At 42.9% G+C, this 21807-nt stretch overlaps 1 protein-coding gene across 1 annotated transcript in view; it reads right to left on the reverse strand.

The window, feature by feature from the left end:
- The window catches only part of SH3BP5 (SH3 domain binding protein 5), a gene marked incomplete at both ends in the record, with an annotated part of 40620 nt that extends 19163 nt beyond the window's left edge, over positions 1-21457 (reverse strand). Inside the window, 3 exons of the mRNA XM_079538297.1 lie at positions 11846-11974; positions 20342-20404; positions 21377-21457. Coding sequence (XP_079394423.1) covers positions 11846-11974; positions 20342-20404; positions 21377-21457 — 273 coding nt within the window. The remainder of the gene's footprint in view (positions 1-11845; positions 11975-20341; positions 20405-21376) is intronic.
- Positions 21458-21807: the final 350 nt, after the last annotated feature.

A 21807-nucleotide genomic window follows, 5' to 3' on the forward strand; every position in this document is an offset into this window, starting at 1 on the left:
CCCTACTCAGCTTTGGTGTGGTTGAAAACTGAATACCACATTCAGCTTTGGGGCCTTCAGTTCAAGAAGAGCAATAAGACATCGTTCAGTCCAGCAAAGGTCTATCAAAACAGTCTATAATGTACTCCTACAAAGAGTGCTGAGGGATGGGGCTGGCTTCTTCCCTGCTAGACTAAACTAAAAAGCAATCAAATCAGCTGCTAGCTAAAATTTGAAGGGGAGTTGCAAAGAGTTGAGCAAACACTTCTCAATGGTAGCATGCAGTATAACATGGAGCAACAAACTGTGGCTTGGAGATTCAGGTCGCATATTGAATTTTTTTCTCCCAGAATGGCACCATGACACTCAGGTTATCCAGAGAGGCTATAAATCTCCATCTCTAGAGGCTTTTAAGACTTGGCACAGCTGTGGCTGATATAATCCAGTGATGGTGACAGTCCTGCTTTGAGGAGGAGGTTGGATCAGATGACCTCCACAGGTTTTGTACAACAGCACTTCTAGCAACTACTAGAATTTTTCCTACAGTTTGTCACACACACAGAAAAGAAAGCCAGCAACGCCACAAAGAATACATTTAGAAAAGTTTACACCAATGTTGAATGTTCTCCTAAATTCTTAAGCCCACAAATACTTTTTTTTTTTTTAATAACTGGAATAGCAATGGAGCTGGGAGGCTCTCATAAGACCATGACTTCCATTCCCCTCTCTCCACAAAAAACTCAGAGCCAAACCAGAACTGAGAGTTAGTAAAGACAGAAATCCCTTCTTGTTCTAAGCTACATACAGATGCTTATAAACAACTTACAAAATCCAAAGCCTCTGGAGTGACCTCATTTTGGCAGATCTGAGGCATTTTGTGAACTATGTATTAATCTATGGTGACTGCCTGCATCACTGACAGAAAATGCAGTCTCTCAAGAGTCTGAAACTCCCTTGTATTCTCTAAGCTGTTTACTGAAAAAGCTATAAAACTACACGGGTTAGAAACTGCTTTTTCAAGAGCAAATTCGAAGAATTTTATTTGGGTGGAGGAAGGCAAGTGGTAAGCAAAACTCATTTCCTCCCTGCTGCATAACTAATGAAATGGCTGTGGAATATGATGACCAGATGTCACTTAGTCTCTGCTGTCAATCAGGTATCTTGTTCTTGTGTTGGGCTTTCTGGTCCCACTTACGCATTCACTCCTCTTCTAACAGCCTAATAACAGCTCAGTTACAGAACTGACCTGACTTCTGGCTCTGGTTGTTTTCCTGGTAAACCTGTATACTATAAAAAGGCCCAGGAAATCAGAGTAGACCTATAAAGCATGTTCTGAGATATCTAACTCCATGCTTAGTTAAGTGATATATTTGGCATCTCTAAGACAGGATCACAAGCCATATTCCATGAAATAAGAGGTTTGGGGCACAACCAGCCACTCAACTCATTAGCAGTTCTGTTAGCAGCATACACAGTTGGTCTCAAAGACAGAATCCTACTCCCTTTGGAACTACGAAGGGAAAGAAAAAAAAAATATCTAAGCACACAGTATCAAGCCTTTTTCAAGAGCTTGTTTCTCCAGGCAGAACTTGGCCTGCCTGGAGTTACTTACCCTACTTAATGAGTCTGCGGCACCAGAATAAGCCAAATTGTTCATGCCAATACCATCCAGACACAGCTTTCTTGGGCACTCATCGCCATCTGCTTGTTAGCTGCTCAAAATTTAAAGCTGCCTTCTGGAAGATGGGATCATAGAACACGTCCAAGTTTTTATCTCCAATGTAAATCATTTTATTAAGAGGAAAAAAAACACGGCAGCCCTCCTCCCAACATTCACCTGCACAGAGGGCTTAGTTAATGACTCAGTGAACCCAGGGTTTACATCTGGTTTCTAGGTTTAGAAACAGACACTCTGCATGCTCATCTGCACCAGGCAGCAGCCTTCTTTGCTGAAATTAAATATAGAAACAAGGGATAAAGTCCCACAGATACACGCTGCTACATTTACACAGCCTGCCTTCATGGAATTTAGCCAATCATGCAAGATAACCCATGTTCAACAGATAGAGCAGATACACAAAGGAGAAACACCGGATTGTAATCCCACTTAATTGCCACCAAAGCAGTAAATGTTTGTTTGTAGAAGTTTCCAGAGAGTTGGCAAAAGCCTGCTTATAGTAACACACCTCATGCATGCACAGCTCCCAGTGTAAGCAAGGAGAAGACGCAAGGGCAGGAGTTTCACTGGGGCAAGGAGCTGCTCTGGACTTGTTCTCCCCCTTCTTAGAAAGCATTACACAACCAGCCTCTGTAACAGGGATGTTACTGGGAGGCCCAGACTGACCATGTATAGCTTCATGTACTCTTCAGCAGAGTACAAGGTGCTTAGAGAACTCCTGAGAGGTCCATGGAACATTCCTAAGGGTCCTGTTGAAGACAATTCATCTACTGACCCTTCAAATTTCTCCTAGTGGAATTAGATACATCACCATAGCACATATGAATAACAGGCCTACTTGGCTTTAGGGGAAAAGTTGTAGATGGTGACCCGGACGCATGAAGGGCTAAGACCATTCCTCAAAGGAAGAAAACTAGGTAGCAGCAGGGACAGAATTTCAACTCCCCCCTTCACAATTCCCCCTTAAAATCCTCTTGTAAGAACAAACCCTCAGCACTTTCTCTAACTGAAAAACAAGCACGAGAAGCAGACACGGCTGAACAAGACAGATACTGCTTCCAAACCTTCCAGTGACATTTGTCTTCTAACATAAAGACTGTGAGTTGGCTGCAATTAAGTGATGTTTCTTACAGAAACTGGGACAATACACAGCCATTAAGCTCTATAGATGATATTTTTCAGCAAGCTCAAACTCATACTGGTTTACTAGCAGTCCTAATGAAACACATCCAGAAGGCAATAACCATATTAGATTTGTTTTGGCAGCAACTCCTAGCATAAGCATTTATGATTTCATAATAAACTCCCACCTATTTAAGCCACTGTATATAATATAGATTGGGACAGAACAACTTCCCAAAGCTGGGACACTTTTGCTGCCTTCCAGCAGCCACTGCTGAGCAGTTAACACGCAAAACAGGTATGAAGGACCTGACCTCACATCACCCATCTCAAATGCTGGCTACTATTTTTAACAGATGAGCACGTCTGTGGCTTGCAATCTCTTGAAACAGCCATCAGTAATGGTCACAGAAGACTGACAGGGAAGAAGGGGAGAGAAAACAAAGCAGGGGAATCTTTCCTTTACATTATCATCAGGATCTGACACAGAAGCCAAACTTTCTTGCCCAAGGCCTCTCCCTGTTACTTCAAAGAGAGGACACTTCTACACTAACTGACCCACCCCAGTATTTCAATACTCCAGACCTACTTGCACAAGGCTTACATTTCACAACAGAAAAAGCACAAGAAAAGCCATTCTTGAAGAGTAGGAAGATAATTATCTCACTTTATCATTGGCAACTACTGGAGAGGAGGTTGAACAGCCAGCTGGCTTTGTACTGCTGCTGCCATCCCGAATAGCTAAGGACTCTTGGATGCTTCGGAGAAAACGGAATAAAAGACACACATACAAGGAATTTTTTTCATTTTGTCTATGAAGAAACTCATCAAAACACTTTGCTGGAAGAGCAGCATTTTCTTCTGCTTCTGGAAGGAAGCACAGAAGAGAAAATCTTTAATTTACGGCCCTCCAAGGCACATCTTCTAACAATAGCAATAAAACCAACCACAGTTTTTCCATCAGCAGCTTATACAAATATTTATCCATCAACAGAAGAGAATGCTCAAACAAAACAAAGATGCAGGATGTATAATATCAACCCAGAACAACCTCTTCAATGAAGCATAGGAATGACAGACAGATGCAGGGGGTCTAACTTCTAGAGAGAACATGTGCACAGAATTTATCAATACAGGTATTTCAGCAATAGAGTGGCTATAAATTAGTCTCCCTACATCCCAAAGGTGACAAGAACGTGGCACCAGCAGCAAAACCACCTGCAAATGCTATCTAGCCTGCAGGAAACATAAGTAACAGAGCACTAAATATGAATCAGGTAAGGATTTATGGAAGTTTTTTTTAGTTAGTGTGAAGTGGCAGCTGCTCATGTTCCCAAACACGAGGTAGATTTGCAGCTGCCTGGGATTGAAATGGCAGAAACCTGCCTGTCACTCTGACCTACTGTCCTGCATTAGAAGAGCTGATAGGAAGGCAAATGCTTTTGAGAACTTTCCTTCACAGACCTCATCTTTAGAAAAACCTTCCAAAACACCCCAGGCAGCATCTATTACCACCTTGGCAGTTTGAAGGCACTGTCTGAGACTCTTGAATGCCACACTGCTCAACCAGAACACAACCCTAAGACTGAGGACTTAAGTAAACAAATAACAGCACTGTTACGTCAGCTGGGCAAACTCCAACTGGATGATCCAGGTTCAATGTCTCTGATCTCATTTCCCTGCTTCCTAAGCATATTCACAATTTTGGCTTGAAGGAAAATACAATAGAGCTATAAATGCAGTTTGCAGGTTTTTAGCCTTCAGGTGGACACACCAAGCACAATGCCATCCAGCAGCAGTGAAACACTGATCCATACATACCCAAACACAGGGCAGCTACTTGCAGGGCTTCAATCACAACTGTGCAAACACAGCATGAGTGCACAAAGCACTCCCACAAATCCGGAGTGTGGCACAACATTCTCTTTGTTTAAGACAAAGTACATACAGCTTTACTAATACAGTTTACGAAATTCAGTGGGTTCTATGGTTCAAGTCCAGGAAATGACTTCTCTCCCCCAACAATAACAACAGTAATAAAATGACTGATATCTGATCCCCTTGCTTGGTTTAGTTCCTCTTCAGATGGACACCTAGTCCCACAGCCAGCCACATGCCCGTGAGAAGATGAATATAGTGTGAGAGTGCCCTAGGGATCAAAGCAATGGGAACTACACGTTCCATAGAAGGACTAATTTCATGACACGTTTCACTAAAAAAAAAAAAAAAAAAAAAAAGCATATGTGGAAGCATATGTGGGATAAAGGGATTTGAGGTCTAGAGCAGGTCCATGGGAAACAGAAAAGGAAAAAGGATACATAAAAGCTTCTTGGACCAGTAAATACAACTCACAGCCTTCACGCTTCATCACTCAAGGTCTTACTTCTTACGTAAGATTTTTTCTCCTTACCACTTATTTACCATGCTGAGATCCTGGACTACCCATACAGCAAGTTCTGTGTCTCCTCCTCCGCAGCATCCCAGCCATAGCAATCCCCCACAGGTCTTCAAGGTCAGGCTGGATGGAACTTCAGGTTACCTGGTCTACTGGGAGAAGTTCCTGCCAATGGCAAGGAGTTTGGGACTAGGTGGTCTTTAGAGTCCCTTCTACCCAAACCATGCTGTGGTTCTGTTCTATCAGCTTAGAACACAATACTGCAACTGTCCAAATAACATTCGGAGTACCTTCTGCTGGATACAACAGCAGCAATACAGCTGGAAATGCTCTTAGAAACCTTTACAGTTACTGGCTCTGTGTTAACAGTGACATTCTCTTTGATGAAAAACGCACTTCTGCTCACACACCACTTTCTCTTATTGTTTATTCATCTCAAACAGGGAGAGACCAGAGCTGGAGTTCCATTAGCAGCAGTGCTGCACAGAGCAGCAATAATGCAGTGCTACAGTCATAAAAAGCAGCCATGTGCTTTGAATGTTCTTTTTTTCTCCTCAAACACTTGAAAAGATTTGTAGAAGGTTTGTCACAGTCACTTTTCAAGTCTCTGTATCCTTGCTTCGAAAATTTCATTTTTGGTTTCTAAACAGTTAACCAGAAATACTCCTTCAGCCAGGAAGGATCAGTTGCTTGTCTCACTGTAATCTTGCCAATAATTTTGCTTTTTACAACTACTCCATGGCAAGCTGCCATGCAGAAATTCAAGTTTGTCACAGTTCTGCTGACATTTTAATTTTTGCTTCTCAAATTCCCCTTCTCTCCTTTTTTTTTTTTTTTTTTTTTTTTTTTTGCCAAGATAAGCTTACTAGATAACAGAAACCAATCTTAACTCCTTGTTGTCTTAAATACAAACAATAGGTCTTTAACCCAAAAAGTAGCCATAAGGAATTTCTTCTCAACACCACCTCCAATATACCAGTAGGAATCAGAGGGGATGACCAGCACTGTTGAGGGATTTGGAACTGGGAGCTGTCACTCACACCCAGAGCTGCCCCCTTGTTCACAGCCAAGCAAGCTGGTACTGTGAACCAATTAGCTCTCCTCCATTGAGCAGATTTGGATGGGAAACTTGAATGCTGCAAGAAACACTAGAAAGTCAACACTTTCCAATTTCTAATTAATTTTAAAGGTGTGATTGGCAGTTTTGAACCTCCAAGTTATGTCTACATAAAAAGCCTTCATCTGCAGAGATAAGCGAGTTACCATCTGCACAACCATACTGCTTTCAGACATCTCCAGCTGAACACCTAGAAACCAAGATTGGTTGTCACTTTGGAAAGATGTGTTCATTTATAGGCACCGCAATCTTCTGCATAGAACAGTATCAGCACCATCAGCTGAGGAAGCCTTCCAGCAAGGTAAGTGTGCTCTTACCTGTTTACACCCTTCCCACCTTCACCATCAAATGGTGAAGTTACTCTTCAGTTTCAGTTCTGCAAGATTGCAGCTGCTACTTTTCATCCTAATTCACTTTGGATTTAAGATTTGTACAATCGCTCATTGCAGGATTCTGCTGATGATTGTTCAGAGGCCAAGCAATTGGAGATGAGATGCCTACACTCCCTCTGCATCCAAGGAAGAGAGATGTATTTTAGAAGGCTTTTCAAATGCAGCTGTCTAAGCTAATCACTTGGGCCCTTATTGGCTCTACTCAGAGGTGAGAGACAAGACTCTAAACCCTTCAGTAGGTACAGCTGATCAAGTTGACTCCTTTTTCCCACTTGGTCTACTGGTGCCCACTATGAACTTTTGATCCTATCACTCAAATCTAACCAAAATCATATTTGAAAGAAGAAATGATTGCTCAGTGGTAACTAGGTTCCCCGACGTTTAGTGAAGACAGGTTGAATAGAGACTCAAGGTATGACTATCTGAAAGCTCACCCTTAATGATTACTAACCCTGCCAGCTGACTTCTTCAAACCGATGTAATATTTTATAGTGGACTTAAACAAGACAGAAAGGGTACTTCTGTCCCTATCTAAAAGGTAGTAGAAGTGAGGAGAAGATGCTGGACTACATACAAAGAGCTGCAGAGAGGAAGAAATCTGTCCCTGCTGTGCACAATCCATTTATCCATCCAAACTATTTAATTTTTGGTAAACCCAGCCTGCAGCAGGGAAGACAACATTGTAAATGCTGATTCCAGCACATTTTTCCAAGCTTTCTGTGATAGAAAAGTTTTGTTTTGTTTTTGTTAAGGAAGTACACCAACAACATGGAAAACGTAACTAGCTGTAAAGCAGAATCGGTGCAGGTAACCCAAGAGAGATGAAAATACTTATATCCTTCAGTGTATTACTGCTTTCTGAGCACTTGTTAGAGATGGATCCTTGGGCGAAGAAATGTACAGATATAAACTAGCATTGATATTTCACCTCTTTTTGTCTGAATCAGGTTTTCTAATGCCCTTTTTATAAAAGCTAAACAGGGAAGGGAGCATGGGGAATATCACCAAGCATAACCACAACCCTCCCAAACAGAGTCAGTACTAAAGCTGAGCAAAGCATCCACACCTACTCCCATGTGAGCCAGTACTGGGGACTAAAACATAACCTCTCACTACACAAACAGAGCTCAGTAACAGTAAAGTCTTGCTTAAAAGCAACACTCCCAAGTGTTGCTTTTAACACTCCTTTCGTTCTGACTAGGGTCACTACAAATACATGGATTTCGATACTTATGGGGGTGAGGGAATATGTTTTTATCAGATCTTTTTTTCCCCCATCAGAAGCAAAGCAGAGAAGTTCTCCTGTTTGCTTTGTCTCTGGGTTCACGAGTGATGACGTACTAACAGCAGTGTTTTAAAGGCACCTTTTACCCTATGACCCCAAAGTGCTTTCACTTCCCTTAGTGAACTCAGCTTCACAGCAGCCTGACAGCTCTGTTTCACATGGGATCTAAGGGAAAGATGAAGTAATTTCTCTAAGCCATGCAGCAGTACCAAATTGACTCTGAATAGCCCAATGGTTTATGCAATAGACCACACTTGCTTTTGCACAGCATCCTGTCCCAGAGCATGCTGCCACTGATGAGGTAACACTTCTCAAACTCTCATTGCCTTCTCGGATACTATTGCATAGGAGTTTTGCAGTCCCAACCCCTCAAAATGCTAAGTCAACAGTGGCTTAGGACACTTCTTACCTCAGAGGCTCAGGACCTATGCTCTTGCTTATATTACTAATGTTTCCTGGTAATGCCCTTCTTCTTTCCCATTACCGTTGGGCAAAAAAAGTAATATTTTCAGACTAGTCACAGAAATGCAGATTGCCAAGCAAAAAAAAAAAAAAAAAAAAAAAAGAGAGAGAGAAAAAAAAGTAATAAAGATATGGGGAAGAAAAAAAGTTAAAACAAAAAAACAGTCTTCCCAACACTTTCTGGATTAGGGGAACTTCAGATTGCTGCAGTGTGATCATTGCTTGCACACATACACAGGCCCCAGTTATATGTCAAGGTTCTTCCACTGAACATGAGCATTATGGTGTAAGTCAAAGACAACAACATGGAAAAAGAGAATATGCCAACCGCAAAAATAATAAAATAAACTCCTTGCAAAGACATATTCAAATTCAATTAAGCAACTAATGTGAATCAAAAAGCTCTATTTCCACAGTGAACCAAAAAGCTCACTGCAATACCAAATAAGGAACCACAACAAAGTTGTCCTTGCACAAGTGGCACAAAACCTGCAGGGTCAAGAGCATTATCTTGCTTTTGCTTGCAGTAAAAGCTTGCTCAGTAAAAGCTGAATATCAATGCTTTGGTGTTAATGGGCAGCACTGCGATTCCCTGTGCCACCACTTCGAGGACAAAGCTCTCAAGCACTAAGGCACCATTGTTCTGTTAGAGCGCAGTTTCGCTCCAAAATAGACCATGCTGAAATTCTCTTGGCATACATTACACAAACAAGATGCTACAGGACTCTTGCATAGGAGGATTCATTTGTTTTGAATTCACCATCTTCTGCCAACACAGGATTGCACAAGATGAGGATAAGGGTGAGGAGACAAAATGATTCACGGTCCTAAAGCTTCTCTGCAGCGTATTTGAATCGGGGACCTGTTTTTTGCTGACCCTACATCAATCCCTTGTCCCATTTTATTGCACTTTATCTTAATAAGAATTATCTCCACAAGAGAATCATGCTGGTGCAGTGTGAAAGCACACTCTTTTTTATGATTAAATACAGCTTTTATAAGCTAACTTGCCCTACACAATTGGCATCTTAAACTCATATAACACTGGACAACTCCTGCACTTCTTCCAAGCTAGGTTTCTTTAATCACTCAGCTCCTTGTTTCCAGCAGACTTCAATTTATAGATCATATTTTTACTTCCCTTTGTAGAGAACAAGAATTTACACTTCCGTTTCTCTTCTGCACAGTCATGCACTCTGTCACTTATTGTTTAATTAAGCTCTTTCAACCACTGAGAGCCTTGTGCCTACATTTTCAGAAGTAGTGTACTAGCTCCAGAATAGCTGAAAAGACAGAAGATAGAAAAGAAGCTTTGTAAGCTCGATGTTTTTTCTAAACTCAAATGGAAAGAGAAAGCTATGCCCACAGTTTCTCTAAAACTTTAGAAACCAAAGTGTAAAAGAAAGATGTTGGGCTGGCACCTGTACACATTAATATTCTGGTACTTTCCTTTAGTTTCATACCCTATCCTGCTTTATATAGGAAATTTGTTCCCAATTAAACTGAAGTTTTCCAGACTAAATGAAGACTAGAAAAACTCTTTGGGCAGATGCCTTACTGACACTGACATCAATCTTTTTCCTATCTCCCTTTTCCAGATGCATGCTCTGTTCACAACACTAACATTCCTCCTTCCCCTAATATTTCATATTTCAATACTGATGCTAGACAAGGAGCCTAAAGATAACCAGAGACAACCTTCCAGCTTCTCCTGAGCAGATACAGAGAGGAAGCTCTGTTCCATGACTCAGTACACAAAGAGGAGGAAAATCAAATGAATGGTAAGAAGGGGAATCTCTGCTAAAAGAAAAAAAGGGTTATGCTGTCAAGTATTAAGGAATTAAAAGATTTATGTAGCCAATTAGCAGATCTGGGATAAGTAGCATTTAAACCCAGTTAATGATAAAAATGAATCTGGAGAAAAATTATAGTATTTCCCAACAAGCCCAATACAAGAGGAGCAATTTTGCAAATCCCAGGACTTCAAGCAGTTTGGGGTTTTTTTTAGAGTTCTCACAGAGTACCTTTGAACAATTACAACTGAATGGATTTTGGTTGCAGCAAAGACATAGGATAAAGAAATTCCATTTCAGGACATAATCTTCTGTCAGCTTCAGGACAGAAGACAAAGTTCACTGCTCTCCAGTGCATGATGTTACAAACCTCAAAGCCATCTGAGTTTTTGGTACTGCAAAAGTACATGTTTTCATCATTGACTTGTCCAAGCGTAACTACTGAAATCCTATGCGTTCTGCTCTTATTCTACAGCTGTTTATAGTAAGAGAAGTATGGGATTGCATTTGAGGCAAGGCCTTTTTATTTATTATTGTTAGGCACATTAGTTAGCACAAGATTAAGGAGCTGACTGTTCATGTTATTTTATTACTAACTTCCTCTCTTTCTCTAGGTCACGACTGGTTTGCCCCTACCATACACCACAGTCCCTGTGATTGGATTGCTTTCAGAGCAGCTACAGAGCAACAGACACCACACTGTGTTCAGAAGTGGAGTTTACTTATTTATTATGCTGTTTCTACTCTCAATGATTAAGTTTAATAATCCCCACACATCTCCACTCACTCAGACAATGGCTCAATACCAACAGAACCCACCACAGACACTAAGCAGAAGCACTCCCTAAGCCACCACATGCTCAACTCACTGCTGATTCTCCTGTAAGGTGAAAAAGCTGCCTGACATCTCAAAAGCTTTCTTGTTTTCCTTGCAGCCAGTGGATCACATCCTTACCTTCACTCCTCATCCTTTCCCACCTCAGCCGCACATGGACTTTTCAACAAAGAAAAAAACAACACCAACAACAATTTCTGGAGCTTATCAATAATAAAGTCAGCTTTGGCACTTGGAGTGAGGCTGGTAAGTTCCACATGATCATACAAAAAGCAAAGCTCAACTTCTACCAATACCAACAAATTTTAGACCTGCAACGAGCATGATCCTGCTTCAGCACAACCTCATCAGCACCAAACCCTGCAGGCTCCAGGTTTGCCCACTTGAGCCTTTTCACCAGCAGCCTCGATTTGCAGCCTTCTATCTGTTCATGATTTTGCTTTAAGATGAAAAAGCAGACACACAAGGCAAACACTGTGTTTTCAAACAATTACAGCTGTCAAGAGGAAGGCTCTGAGAGGCCATTGGTAATGAGAATAGAACAGCACCGGTCCTTTTGCTATTCATAGCTCTTGTCTGTTGTAGCTGCTGCTGGACTGAAGAACATGTGCAGCTGTGACTATGAAGCAGCAGCACACTTTGCCATTGCTTCACATGGTTGACATGCAACCCAAGACAAAAACCAGCGTCAGCCGAGAGCATACACTTACGATGTTATTAATAGCAGGAAAGTGATGCTGTCACTATGTGCTTTCTAGCATAAGCTTATAAGGGAGAAAGTTCTTACCTGCCTGGCCACCCTCCGAGCTTCCCAGTAAGGTTTAGAATCTTCTACAGCTTTCCCAATCTTCTTTAACAGTTCATCCAGTTTTACCGTTGCTTCAACCAGCACAGAGCGGAACTTCTGGCGTGCATCCTTCAAAACGTTGCAAAGGGGGAAAAAGGAAAGAAAAAAGAACAAAGATTAGAGCTTTAAAGTTTAATTTCTGGTTTCCTACCTTCAGGTCGCTCTTTGGACCCGCACGCAAGCCAACACATTCAAAACAGTTTTGGAATATGGGCTAGGCAGAATTGCTCAGTAGAGGTAACAAGAAGAACTCAGTACTGGATTGTAATGCTGAGATCCTGGGCAGCAAATGTTTGTCTTCCAGAGGCAGCTTTATACAAAGCTGGCCTACGCCAGTTAATTTCTCAGAGAGGAAGAGCTAGGAGAATATTCAAGGGGAGGCAAACAGCAACGTAACCACTCCTGAGAGACAGCTAGGTGGCAAACATCTCATCTGCTCCACTGCCTTATTGTTCACAGTGGTTCAGGAGCACACGTAGCATTACAAAAATTCAAGTTTGTCCTCTGTAATGCTATAACGCAATGGAAAGCACAGCAATGATAACAAGGTAGAAAAGCCCCAGGCTGCAGCAAGTGAGGATTTGCTCCAATACAGCAGCCGTGGACAAAGAAACACAGGAAAAAGCCTGCTTACCCTTGTAAGGCCTCACTGGATATCCCTGCCTACTTGATACCCTCACTTCTACAGCCAACCCTTAAATGAGGTCTGGGAAGGGGTGGATCCTGGCTCCACACCTGGTCACTCAGCTGTACTGTATACACCAGGGCTGGCCCTGCCTTCCCACCAGGTGCTCAATCACTGGTTCAAGCCACGACTTCGCATTTCCATCGACTCCTCAAACTTTCCAAAGGACACTTGTCAGAAGGCTCCTTGGTCTTGCTTCATCAATTTCAATAGCTGGATATTTACTTGAGATTTTCAACACAAAATCTAGCATCCTACTCACTGCATGTGCCCCTCCTTTCACTAACCAAGCTGGGCTAGCAAGCAGGCCTAATCCCACACCAAGCTGACACTCAAACAGGGCTGGCATCTCCTACACTTCAGCACACGTCCCACCCCAATAAGCGTCATCAGTAGAGGCACCACTTCATAGTGCAGATGAGGACAGACATGATTTGGTTTCTGTAGGAGGAAGAATCAGACTCTTCCTACATGGCAGTGGTGTATTTTCAAGTCAGCCCCTCTTTCTGTTTTGTAAACACTTCGAGAGAGACAAAAAACTTCCAGGTCACTGACGAAAGATCATCCATCATTAAAACCCGTCTTTTCAGAAGAGGTTTGTACCACTTGACATAGGCTTAACTTTCCATTTGATTGTTATTTGTTTTATGTAAGAACCATAAATTCCAACTTCTTCCATGTGAGAAGAGTTGCCCTCTATGTGATTAGCTGTAGAGGTTAGATTTTCTTTTCTTCTCCACTGAAACTTCCACACCATTAAGCAGAGCAATCCTGATTTCAATCTCAGTATCCAACTCAGACTGTAAATCAATGGCAATGTTGCAGAGAGATGCAGACATAGATTGAGACCTGGTCCAGGGTTTAAAGAGACTGAGAGGAAGGGCCATGTGAGCTACTGTGAACCTTGTAATTCTAATTAGAGACGAGGATTTAGGCAACCTGCTTGAGGGACATGCTGATAAATCAGGAAGCAGCTGGCTTGAAGATGTACTCTAATTCAGGAGATTTTCATCACTACTGCTGAGGATTTCTAGAATGCACTACTGTTTATTCATTGAAAGAATTAATATACTTTGGAGCCTATGACTACGCTCACAGAAGTGGAAAGGTCTGCACCAGCACATTAGTTTCACAAAAAAGGAAACATACTTCAGTAAAAGCTGATTTGGTACCTTTTCAAGGTTATTTAAAACCTTAAACAGCATCAGTAATATTTTTTTGTGGTGCAAAAAAGCTTTCTTTTTTAAGGTGCTCCAATCTATTTTAAGGAAATTCTTGTGTGAGTAGCAGAGCCAAAACAGATTTATTATTGTAAAAACTTGAATCCAGTCAGTAATCCAAGGATGAAGTGATGAAGTGAAAGGATGAAGCGTATCATTCAAACAGTAAGTACAGAGTCAATGAGTTCCTCAGTAGAAGAGGTTGAGTGCTTCCAATTAAAGTACTGGGCATGGTTTGCTGTTTCAAATGAATTTTGCAAGAAACCATAAGACAGCAAGCATGATGTGAGAAAAGCACTAAGTACTGCAGTACATTGAACAAACAGTCATTTTCAAATAAATGAAACAATACAATAAAAAAGATCATTTCTAAATGACTGCACCTGAAGGTTTGGTGTTCAACTTGTGCAAGCTGTGCATCTGGATACCAGGTGTGGAAAACGAATAAAGGAAAAACAAACATAAATGCATCAAGTTAAAAAAAAAAATAAGCAGCCCCTATGCAGCACATCATCAAAAAATTCAGTTCCCATGTTGGTAAGATAAGCACTTGGAACAAAGAAATCTGACAACAGCAATTTTGTATTATCACTAGCAAATCTGTGCTTAGGGACCTACCCCAAATACACTTCTGTAACTATTACATATATGCTTATCCAAGAGGAAAAGGAAAGAGCAAAACCAAACCAAAAAATACCAAGGATAGTGCAACTTCTGGATCCATAAACCTCCCACCACTGCATACAAATTACTATACTGTAACTCATCCTCTAAGTGGCACCTGAGGTACCCAGGACTTGTAAACCTTTAAGCACTTCTGCACCAGGCACCCTGCTTTTATTGTCCTGAAGCCACACTACCAAGAGCAAATGGGTGCCATGTTACACACCCACACTGCCACATGAGCTCCTCACATCTCAGTGCATTCACCACTGCCAGCCTACCTAGTCCCCACCAGTTCAACTCTCATGGTCTTGATGACTGGCAGGCACCCCAGAGAAGTTTAAATAAGAAATAAAGCCATAGCAGCTGGTTTTACTCTTCATGTGAAGGGCCATAAGCACCCCAGACAGAGAAGCTGTGGTGCCCCATCCCTGGAGGCACTCACGGCCAGGTTGGACGGGGCCATGGGCAGCCTGATCCTGTGGGTGGCAGCCCTGCCCACGGCAGGGGGTTGGCAATGCATGGGCTTTAAGGTCCCTTCCAACCTAAGCCATTCCACCATTCTATAAACACTCACTCCAAAAATGTACAAGTTCACCACCAGCATGGTGACGCAGTTTCCCCATGGTTCCAAGCGCTGGTGAAACCTTCCAGCCGCGCTAGGCAGACACCAGCCCATCCTCACGCTGCTCATCAAGTCCCACAGGGTGATGAGCACCCTGTGAGTGTTACTGCTGAACTGCCAGACTCGCTATGCTCAGACCATCGCCCAGCACCACAGATACTGGAGAAAGAAAAAAAAGACAACTCCTGCAATTCCCTGCTGTTAGCAGCACCAAGACGACACAGCATATGTTGTGCAGCTTTTCTAGCACAATCCTCAGCTTCTAGCTTCTGTACTTCAGTTCCTTGACAAGGATGGCTTCCCAGCACAAAGGCTAGCTGGCACAGGAAGCAAGAGCACAGCTTAGGTACAAATCTTGTGAATCAGTCACACCATTTCTGGGCATTTTTGGAAAAAAAAGAAATAACAAACAATCATGGGTTTGTTTTTCTCACCGTTGTATGGGATACATATACAAACCACATAAAGTGTAACCAAAGCAATACAGCTGACAAAAGGCATCTCAAACACCAAGCAATACTTCAAAAGTCCATTTTCCTCCTCTTTTTTCTCAAAATCTTCTGTGGTCACTTTTACAAAAAACACAGCACCAACTTTAGCACATAGGCAATATTAAAAGCCAACTGGCAAACTAACGTTTCCAACACTTTCTCCTTCATAGCTGTTTCCATGAGACAAAGAGACACCTTACCAAAGCTGGCACAAGCTGATTAAGACACTTTACCCTCCACACCTGTTGCAATATGCAAAAAAAAAACAGTCCTCAAACCTTCCATTAAAGTTACAGCCTTCCTAACTAGACTCTCACTCCACAGGTGGTTGCTACGCACACTCCAGTGGGTGCAGCACTTGGTACATCAGGTTAAGAGCAGCAACTTACTTTTCAGCATCTTCTTCTAGTTCTGTTCAAGCTCCACTTCTGTCACCTTTCCTCCTGAAAATCCTTAGCACTTTTCTCTCACATGATAGATTTTCCAAGCAAGGCTGTAGGGGGCATGCCGGACCTCTACACCCATTTTGCTTTTTTGTTACAAAATGTGAAAAAACATGAAGTTTCGCACTTAACCTGCATCTGCTGGAGAATACAGCATGCTCATTTTTCCTTTCTGATGAGCAACACTGATGAGCTGGTATTAGAAGCCAGATGACAGACAAATCACTATTTCAGCCCATCAAAAGAAGCATGTCTTCTCAAACAATTTTCTTCTTAAAATAAACCTAGCACATCAACTGTGTGTGAAGCATCTTAGTATCAAGCACATCTTTATTTCATTTACAAAGGCTGCCCTATGCCCATCCTGACAATTTGGTGTGCAGAACCTCTGACAACCCATTAAACCAGCCTGGAGGTGCATGGGCAATGAGGATTCTCCAGAGACAAGCTTCGTGCTTCCAGGAGGGAGGCAGCATTCCTCCCTGCCTTCCTCTGTTACAGAGTTTACATGGGGGTCAGAACCAGCAATGTGCAGGGGTAGGAGCAAGTATGCTGTCCACTACACACACAGCAAATGCAAGCAGGCAGGCATTTGCTCCTACCACTAGGAGCAAAGGAAGAAGCCCTTCCTTACTCATCCACAGACAAAAGCAGAAGGCAAAATAACTACTCTAACACCAATCCCCATGTAGAAACCATTTCCTATGGAAACAAACAGATAATACAGACAGGGAAAGAGCTCTTGATGCTGGACAAATCCATCACACATGTATATCCTGCTCCCAAAGACAGCAGGAAGAAGGGCTGCTGAGCTGCTCCTCCTTCTGCTGAACACTCTTTGCCAGGATGCTGGAAAACACTGCATGGGGTGACTGATGACCCTACAGATAAATTTCCCCAGCCCATTCAACTATGCACAGAATGAGATTCCTGATGCTGACAGGCCACTCTTCTAAAACCTGGAGGTGGATCTTTAAAAAAAAAAAAAAAGTCAGTAAAATTCTTTCATGGGACATGGTCAAAATATGAAGCTTCAGCCCCATAAACCAAGTACATTAAGGGGGAAGTGGAAAGGACAGCCCTTCCCCTTCTGCAAGGGGTTCCCATGCTGACAGAGCTCACAAGCGAGAGCATCACAGCAGATACAGTCCTTTTCTGTGACTCTGTTCAACACCAACCCAGAGTAACCTTTAGGACAAACGCAGGACTAAAAGGAGCATGAAGCCTTGCAGACTGGGACTAGAGAATCTAGACGGGCAGATAAGAAGGATCCTAGACAAGTCACACTTAAACAAGCATGGCTGAAAGCAGCACTGCTTAGCTCTACTTTTTGTGTGCAATCATTGTCCCTTAACAAACACTAGCAGGCTTGAAGTTCCAGCAACACAAAAGCTCTAAGAAAAACCACATTGGGATTGCTGAGATTCCACTGGTAATTTTAATGGTATGTGCTGCATTTTTCCCCCTGCAACGCTGCCAGAGGTTCCCTCGATGGATCTGCTCAGCTGAATTGGACTTCTAGGAGCTGGTCAACAGTATGTAGGGGTTAGATGTATGGGCACGTCGTGCATATTTGCTAAGTGCATTTCCAGCTCCTGATGGGAATTTCCATGCAGATGTATTTCCAGTAAACAGAAAAAATACTGGAATAGCAAGGTGCTGCTCTAACTTGCATTTGGTCAAAACTTGCTTCCATCTCCACTGCAAGATGTTTCCAACTCCTCTTCAGACACAAGCAGGGACACGGGGAAAGCCAAGTGTTCAACTCTCTGGAGGGCCTTTATCATCCCTTTGTTGTGTCAGTAACGCTCAGTGCTGCACTTAGTAAGAGTGGCTTGACAGGTTTCAAATGAAGCCAAAGATTCATTAACAGGCAATACATTAAGGGAACACAATTACCAGCCACTCAGTGTCCTTTATCAGCTCTGAAGGTCCTGAACAGCCTGTGACCACCCTAAGGTCAGGATATTCCTTCAGCTTTTTGTGGGATAGGCCAAAAGAGCAAAAAATGAGTGCTCATACCAAAAAGAATAGATTTAGCCAACTTCAACATTTCTCCTCAAGTCATGCCATGCGTGTAAAATCACAGCTCTGACAAGGTGGTTTGGGTGCAGGTTGTTGGGTTTTTCTTAATTTTCATTTGTTTTAAGAAGGTAAGCTGATCAACTTTAAACAGGATCCTTCATTCTGTCACCTCTGTGAGCAGCCAACTTCGATATCTTTGTCATCATTAAAACACTGACATGCCTTTGGCTGCACAGGGAGAGTGCAATGTCACAGTCTTAGAAGCATTGACTGATGTTAGCCCCAGAATATTTCTATTGGGTAAATATGACCATTTTGCAGATGTAGACCTGAGGCACAGTGAGAACGAAAGCATGGGATTTACAAACACATCATGCCTACAGCATTTTTCCTGTTACTGGGATCTGGAAAGAGCCGGCACGCACAGCAATCCAGCTGGAGAGGCTGTGCAAAGCTGCAGGAAGTCCAAAGCAGACTCAGAATTTAGATGCCACAAGGTTACTGTTCCTGCTTATTAGAGAGTACTTCAAGTCACGAAAACATGAGGGTTTTTTTCCTGAACTTCCTTCAAAGAAATGTGCCTTCCCTTCAAACCCTCCATTTGTTTTTTCAGATCATCCAAGAAATATTCAACAGCGGGAATGAAGGGACCACAAGGCAATACCACGAGATGTTCTGTATCAGCTTCCTCTAATGTAAATAGCCTAATGATACTGTGTTCCCATTAACATCAACTATTATAAAGTCAACGACTACATTAGTCGCTTTGTATTTTCAGTAACGGAAGCGCAGGATAAATATAACTCCATTGTTTGGAAGGAAAATAAAGCACATAATCTAATGAACCATTTTGCAATAGCAGCAACAACACAAACAAGAAATGGGCAACACGAGGGGCAAGCAGCTAGGAGCAGTCAAAACTTCAAAGGCAAATTCAGCATGTCTCTCCCAAAAGCCCATGTTCTTCAGCAGCATTCACAGATTTGGGAACTGGCATCACTGTTTCAAAGTCTCAGCTCCTCCTTCCCAACTGTGGATTTCTCCTATAAAAGAGCTCTGGCAAGGAGCCTTTTCAGTCTGCAGTATAAGAGCAAGGACTTATATGTTGCAAAAAAATAAAACCAGAAATAACATTCCTCTAGAAATGTCTTAAGTCCATTTAAATTGCATCTACCAACAGCTATATATATATATATATATAGTACGTGCATATATACATATATAGTACTGCTCCTGAGGGGAGTCGGAATGCATTTAATTGGTACTGTTGCACCTAAACAGATCGACTAGCATACTGCTTTTTTAAGCTCTATCTTAAAATTCAGATGAAGCTAGTGACACAAGAGTGCTTTTCACAGCTGAAATATAGTTTAATTTTGCATAACAAATAGTCCTTAGTTCCACCAAGTTTATTTGCCAATAAATTCATGATCTACGTGCCAGAAACAAAAAAGTAAAGAGAAGAAAAACTGCCACACAACAAGCTCAGGGATTGCTGCATCCTGTCCACCTGAATAGAACAGCTGAATATAGTATTCAAAATACTGCAATGTTATCAAAATTACTTAGGATCTAAAGTAGAACATTGTGCCAGCTTTCCTCTAACAATATTTTCACCCCAGACTTCCACAGGTTTTATCTTTTGTTTTGCAGATAACAAAAGAACACTTAAATGCTCAAGTGGGCCAATTAATTCTGAGCCAGTATTAGATCCACGGTGCTGAGCCTTCCAGAAGAATGGCTGAAAAGCTGAAACTCAAATCAACCACTCCAGAACATACTGCTGGTTTTTTTTAAACAGCCTAGAAAACCCTTTTTTTCCCTGAGTAGAAAGTCTTTCCTTTCAGTTCTTCAACTTTCCATCATTACTTTCTGAGTTAGGGAAATAATGGCCAAAAATAAATAAATAAATAATTTAAAAAATTGCAAATTAAATAAATCATGGCAGGCATTTTTATACCAAAGATCTTTTAACCAAACAAACTTTCATTGCCGAAAATCACAAGAACCAAAACCCAAGGGAGCAACTCATGAAAACAGGACTTGTCTTAGTTTAGTTTCAAATCCTAAAAATAGGGTTTTGGCAGTGGAGGAGGCTGGCTGTTCCACTTAGGGCTTTCACACTGTCAGCATCACTCACACCTTTCAAGATTATTATCAGTTCCTTGCTGCCAAATAACCACTTGGGATAACCGTTCAGGAGGGAACCTGCTCAAAAACCTCTTTCTGTTGCTTACAAAACCCAAACACGCACAGAAGGAAAACACAAGGATGAATTCCCTACCTCCAGTTCCGTCTCCCTCCGATTGATTACATCTGTAGATTGATTGAGCTTTTCCAGCTCCCCCTGAAAAAGAAAGAAAACGCTGAATGCGTCTGAAGAAATCTGGGGGAAATGTTTCTGAGAACAGTCAGTTAGCATCCCCACAGAAAGCTCACAAGGGCCGTGGCTTACATATTTAATGAAAACAGGAAAACCTGAGGCACTTTGAACAACTTTGCCACCGGTCTTGTATTCTGCATCCTACAAGAAAAATAATCAGAGCAGCTCTACTGCTTTAATTCTAATAGGGCTGCGCATTTCCTTTTCTGGCCTATTGCTCACAATCAAAAATAAACGTCAAGTACAATAATTTGTGTCCTGTTCGTCAAGGTAGCCAGCATCTGCTACTTTGCACAGATACCCCCAAATATATTAGCATCACATCGGTCTGATCACAGGAGATACAAGGAAAACATCGTGCTCTAGATTTTGGCAAGCCTCTCTCAAACACAACCAGTCAGAGGGATAGATGACGATGTTTATTAAGCCTGCCTTCGAGCCAACATTTTGATCTCTAACAGCAAAAGGAAAGGTATTAAATCCTCTGAATAAACACGTACTGGAGGTAAAAGTAGAGGAGCCCTCCCCCACTCCGCGGGGCTCCTCACGGCCAGCTGCGACGAGCCGCGGAGCCAGACCCAAAAATACCCGCCGTGCCCGCGGCACGCAGCAGGTCGCGGTTTGCTTCGGGGGAGAAAAAATTCATCTGTGAAAACGCGACAGAATAAAAAGCCTCCCGAACGGCACTGACACAGGGGAAACGCCAGCTGCCATTACAGCTTCTCCTAAACAAAAACTAAAAACGGCACGCCATCTCCTCCCGCACCCCGTTCCCGTCCCCGCGTTTCGGGGTGCCGGCCCCGCTCCGCAGCCAAGGTCACGGCCGACGGCAACCGGGCAGGGGGCCGCACGCCGACAAAGAGCCGCCCCGAGCCGCTCGCGAATAGCGCCGCGACCTCCCCGCGCGCGGGAAGGGCGCGGCCGGGGCTCCCTCACCTGGATGCGGGGATCCACCTCCTCCTCCTCGGGCCGCGGGGCCTCCTCGGCTGCACGGCCGCGCCTGCCCCCCGGCTCCATGGCGGCTCCCGCCCGCCGCTGCCCGCTCCGCTCCGGCTGCCGCTCGGCGGCCACCTCGGCGTGGCCCCGCCTCCGGGGAAACCCCTCCCTGCCCGCGGCCCCCCCCGGCCCTTTGTGCCTGGAGAAGGAAGGGAAAAGGATATTTCCCAATTCTTTCCTTTATTTTTATGCCCTTTATTTTATGTTATTTTTCTTTTGTCGTTCCTCCCTGCCCCGCCGGGCACAGCAGGCCCACGCACGTCCACTACGCGAAGCCGAGATGAGCGATTTGAGGTGCTGGGGAAACCAACCACACCTCGCACCGCTCCTTTTGCCCCCTTCTTTTATTTCTCTCCTCTTTCTGCAGGCTC

The sequence above is a fragment of the Tetrao urogallus genome (genome assembly GCF_951394365.1).
Source record: "Tetrao urogallus genome assembly, chromosome: 7".
In the NCBI taxonomy this organism is placed as follows: Eukaryota; Metazoa; Chordata; class Aves; order Galliformes; family Phasianidae; genus Tetrao; species Tetrao urogallus.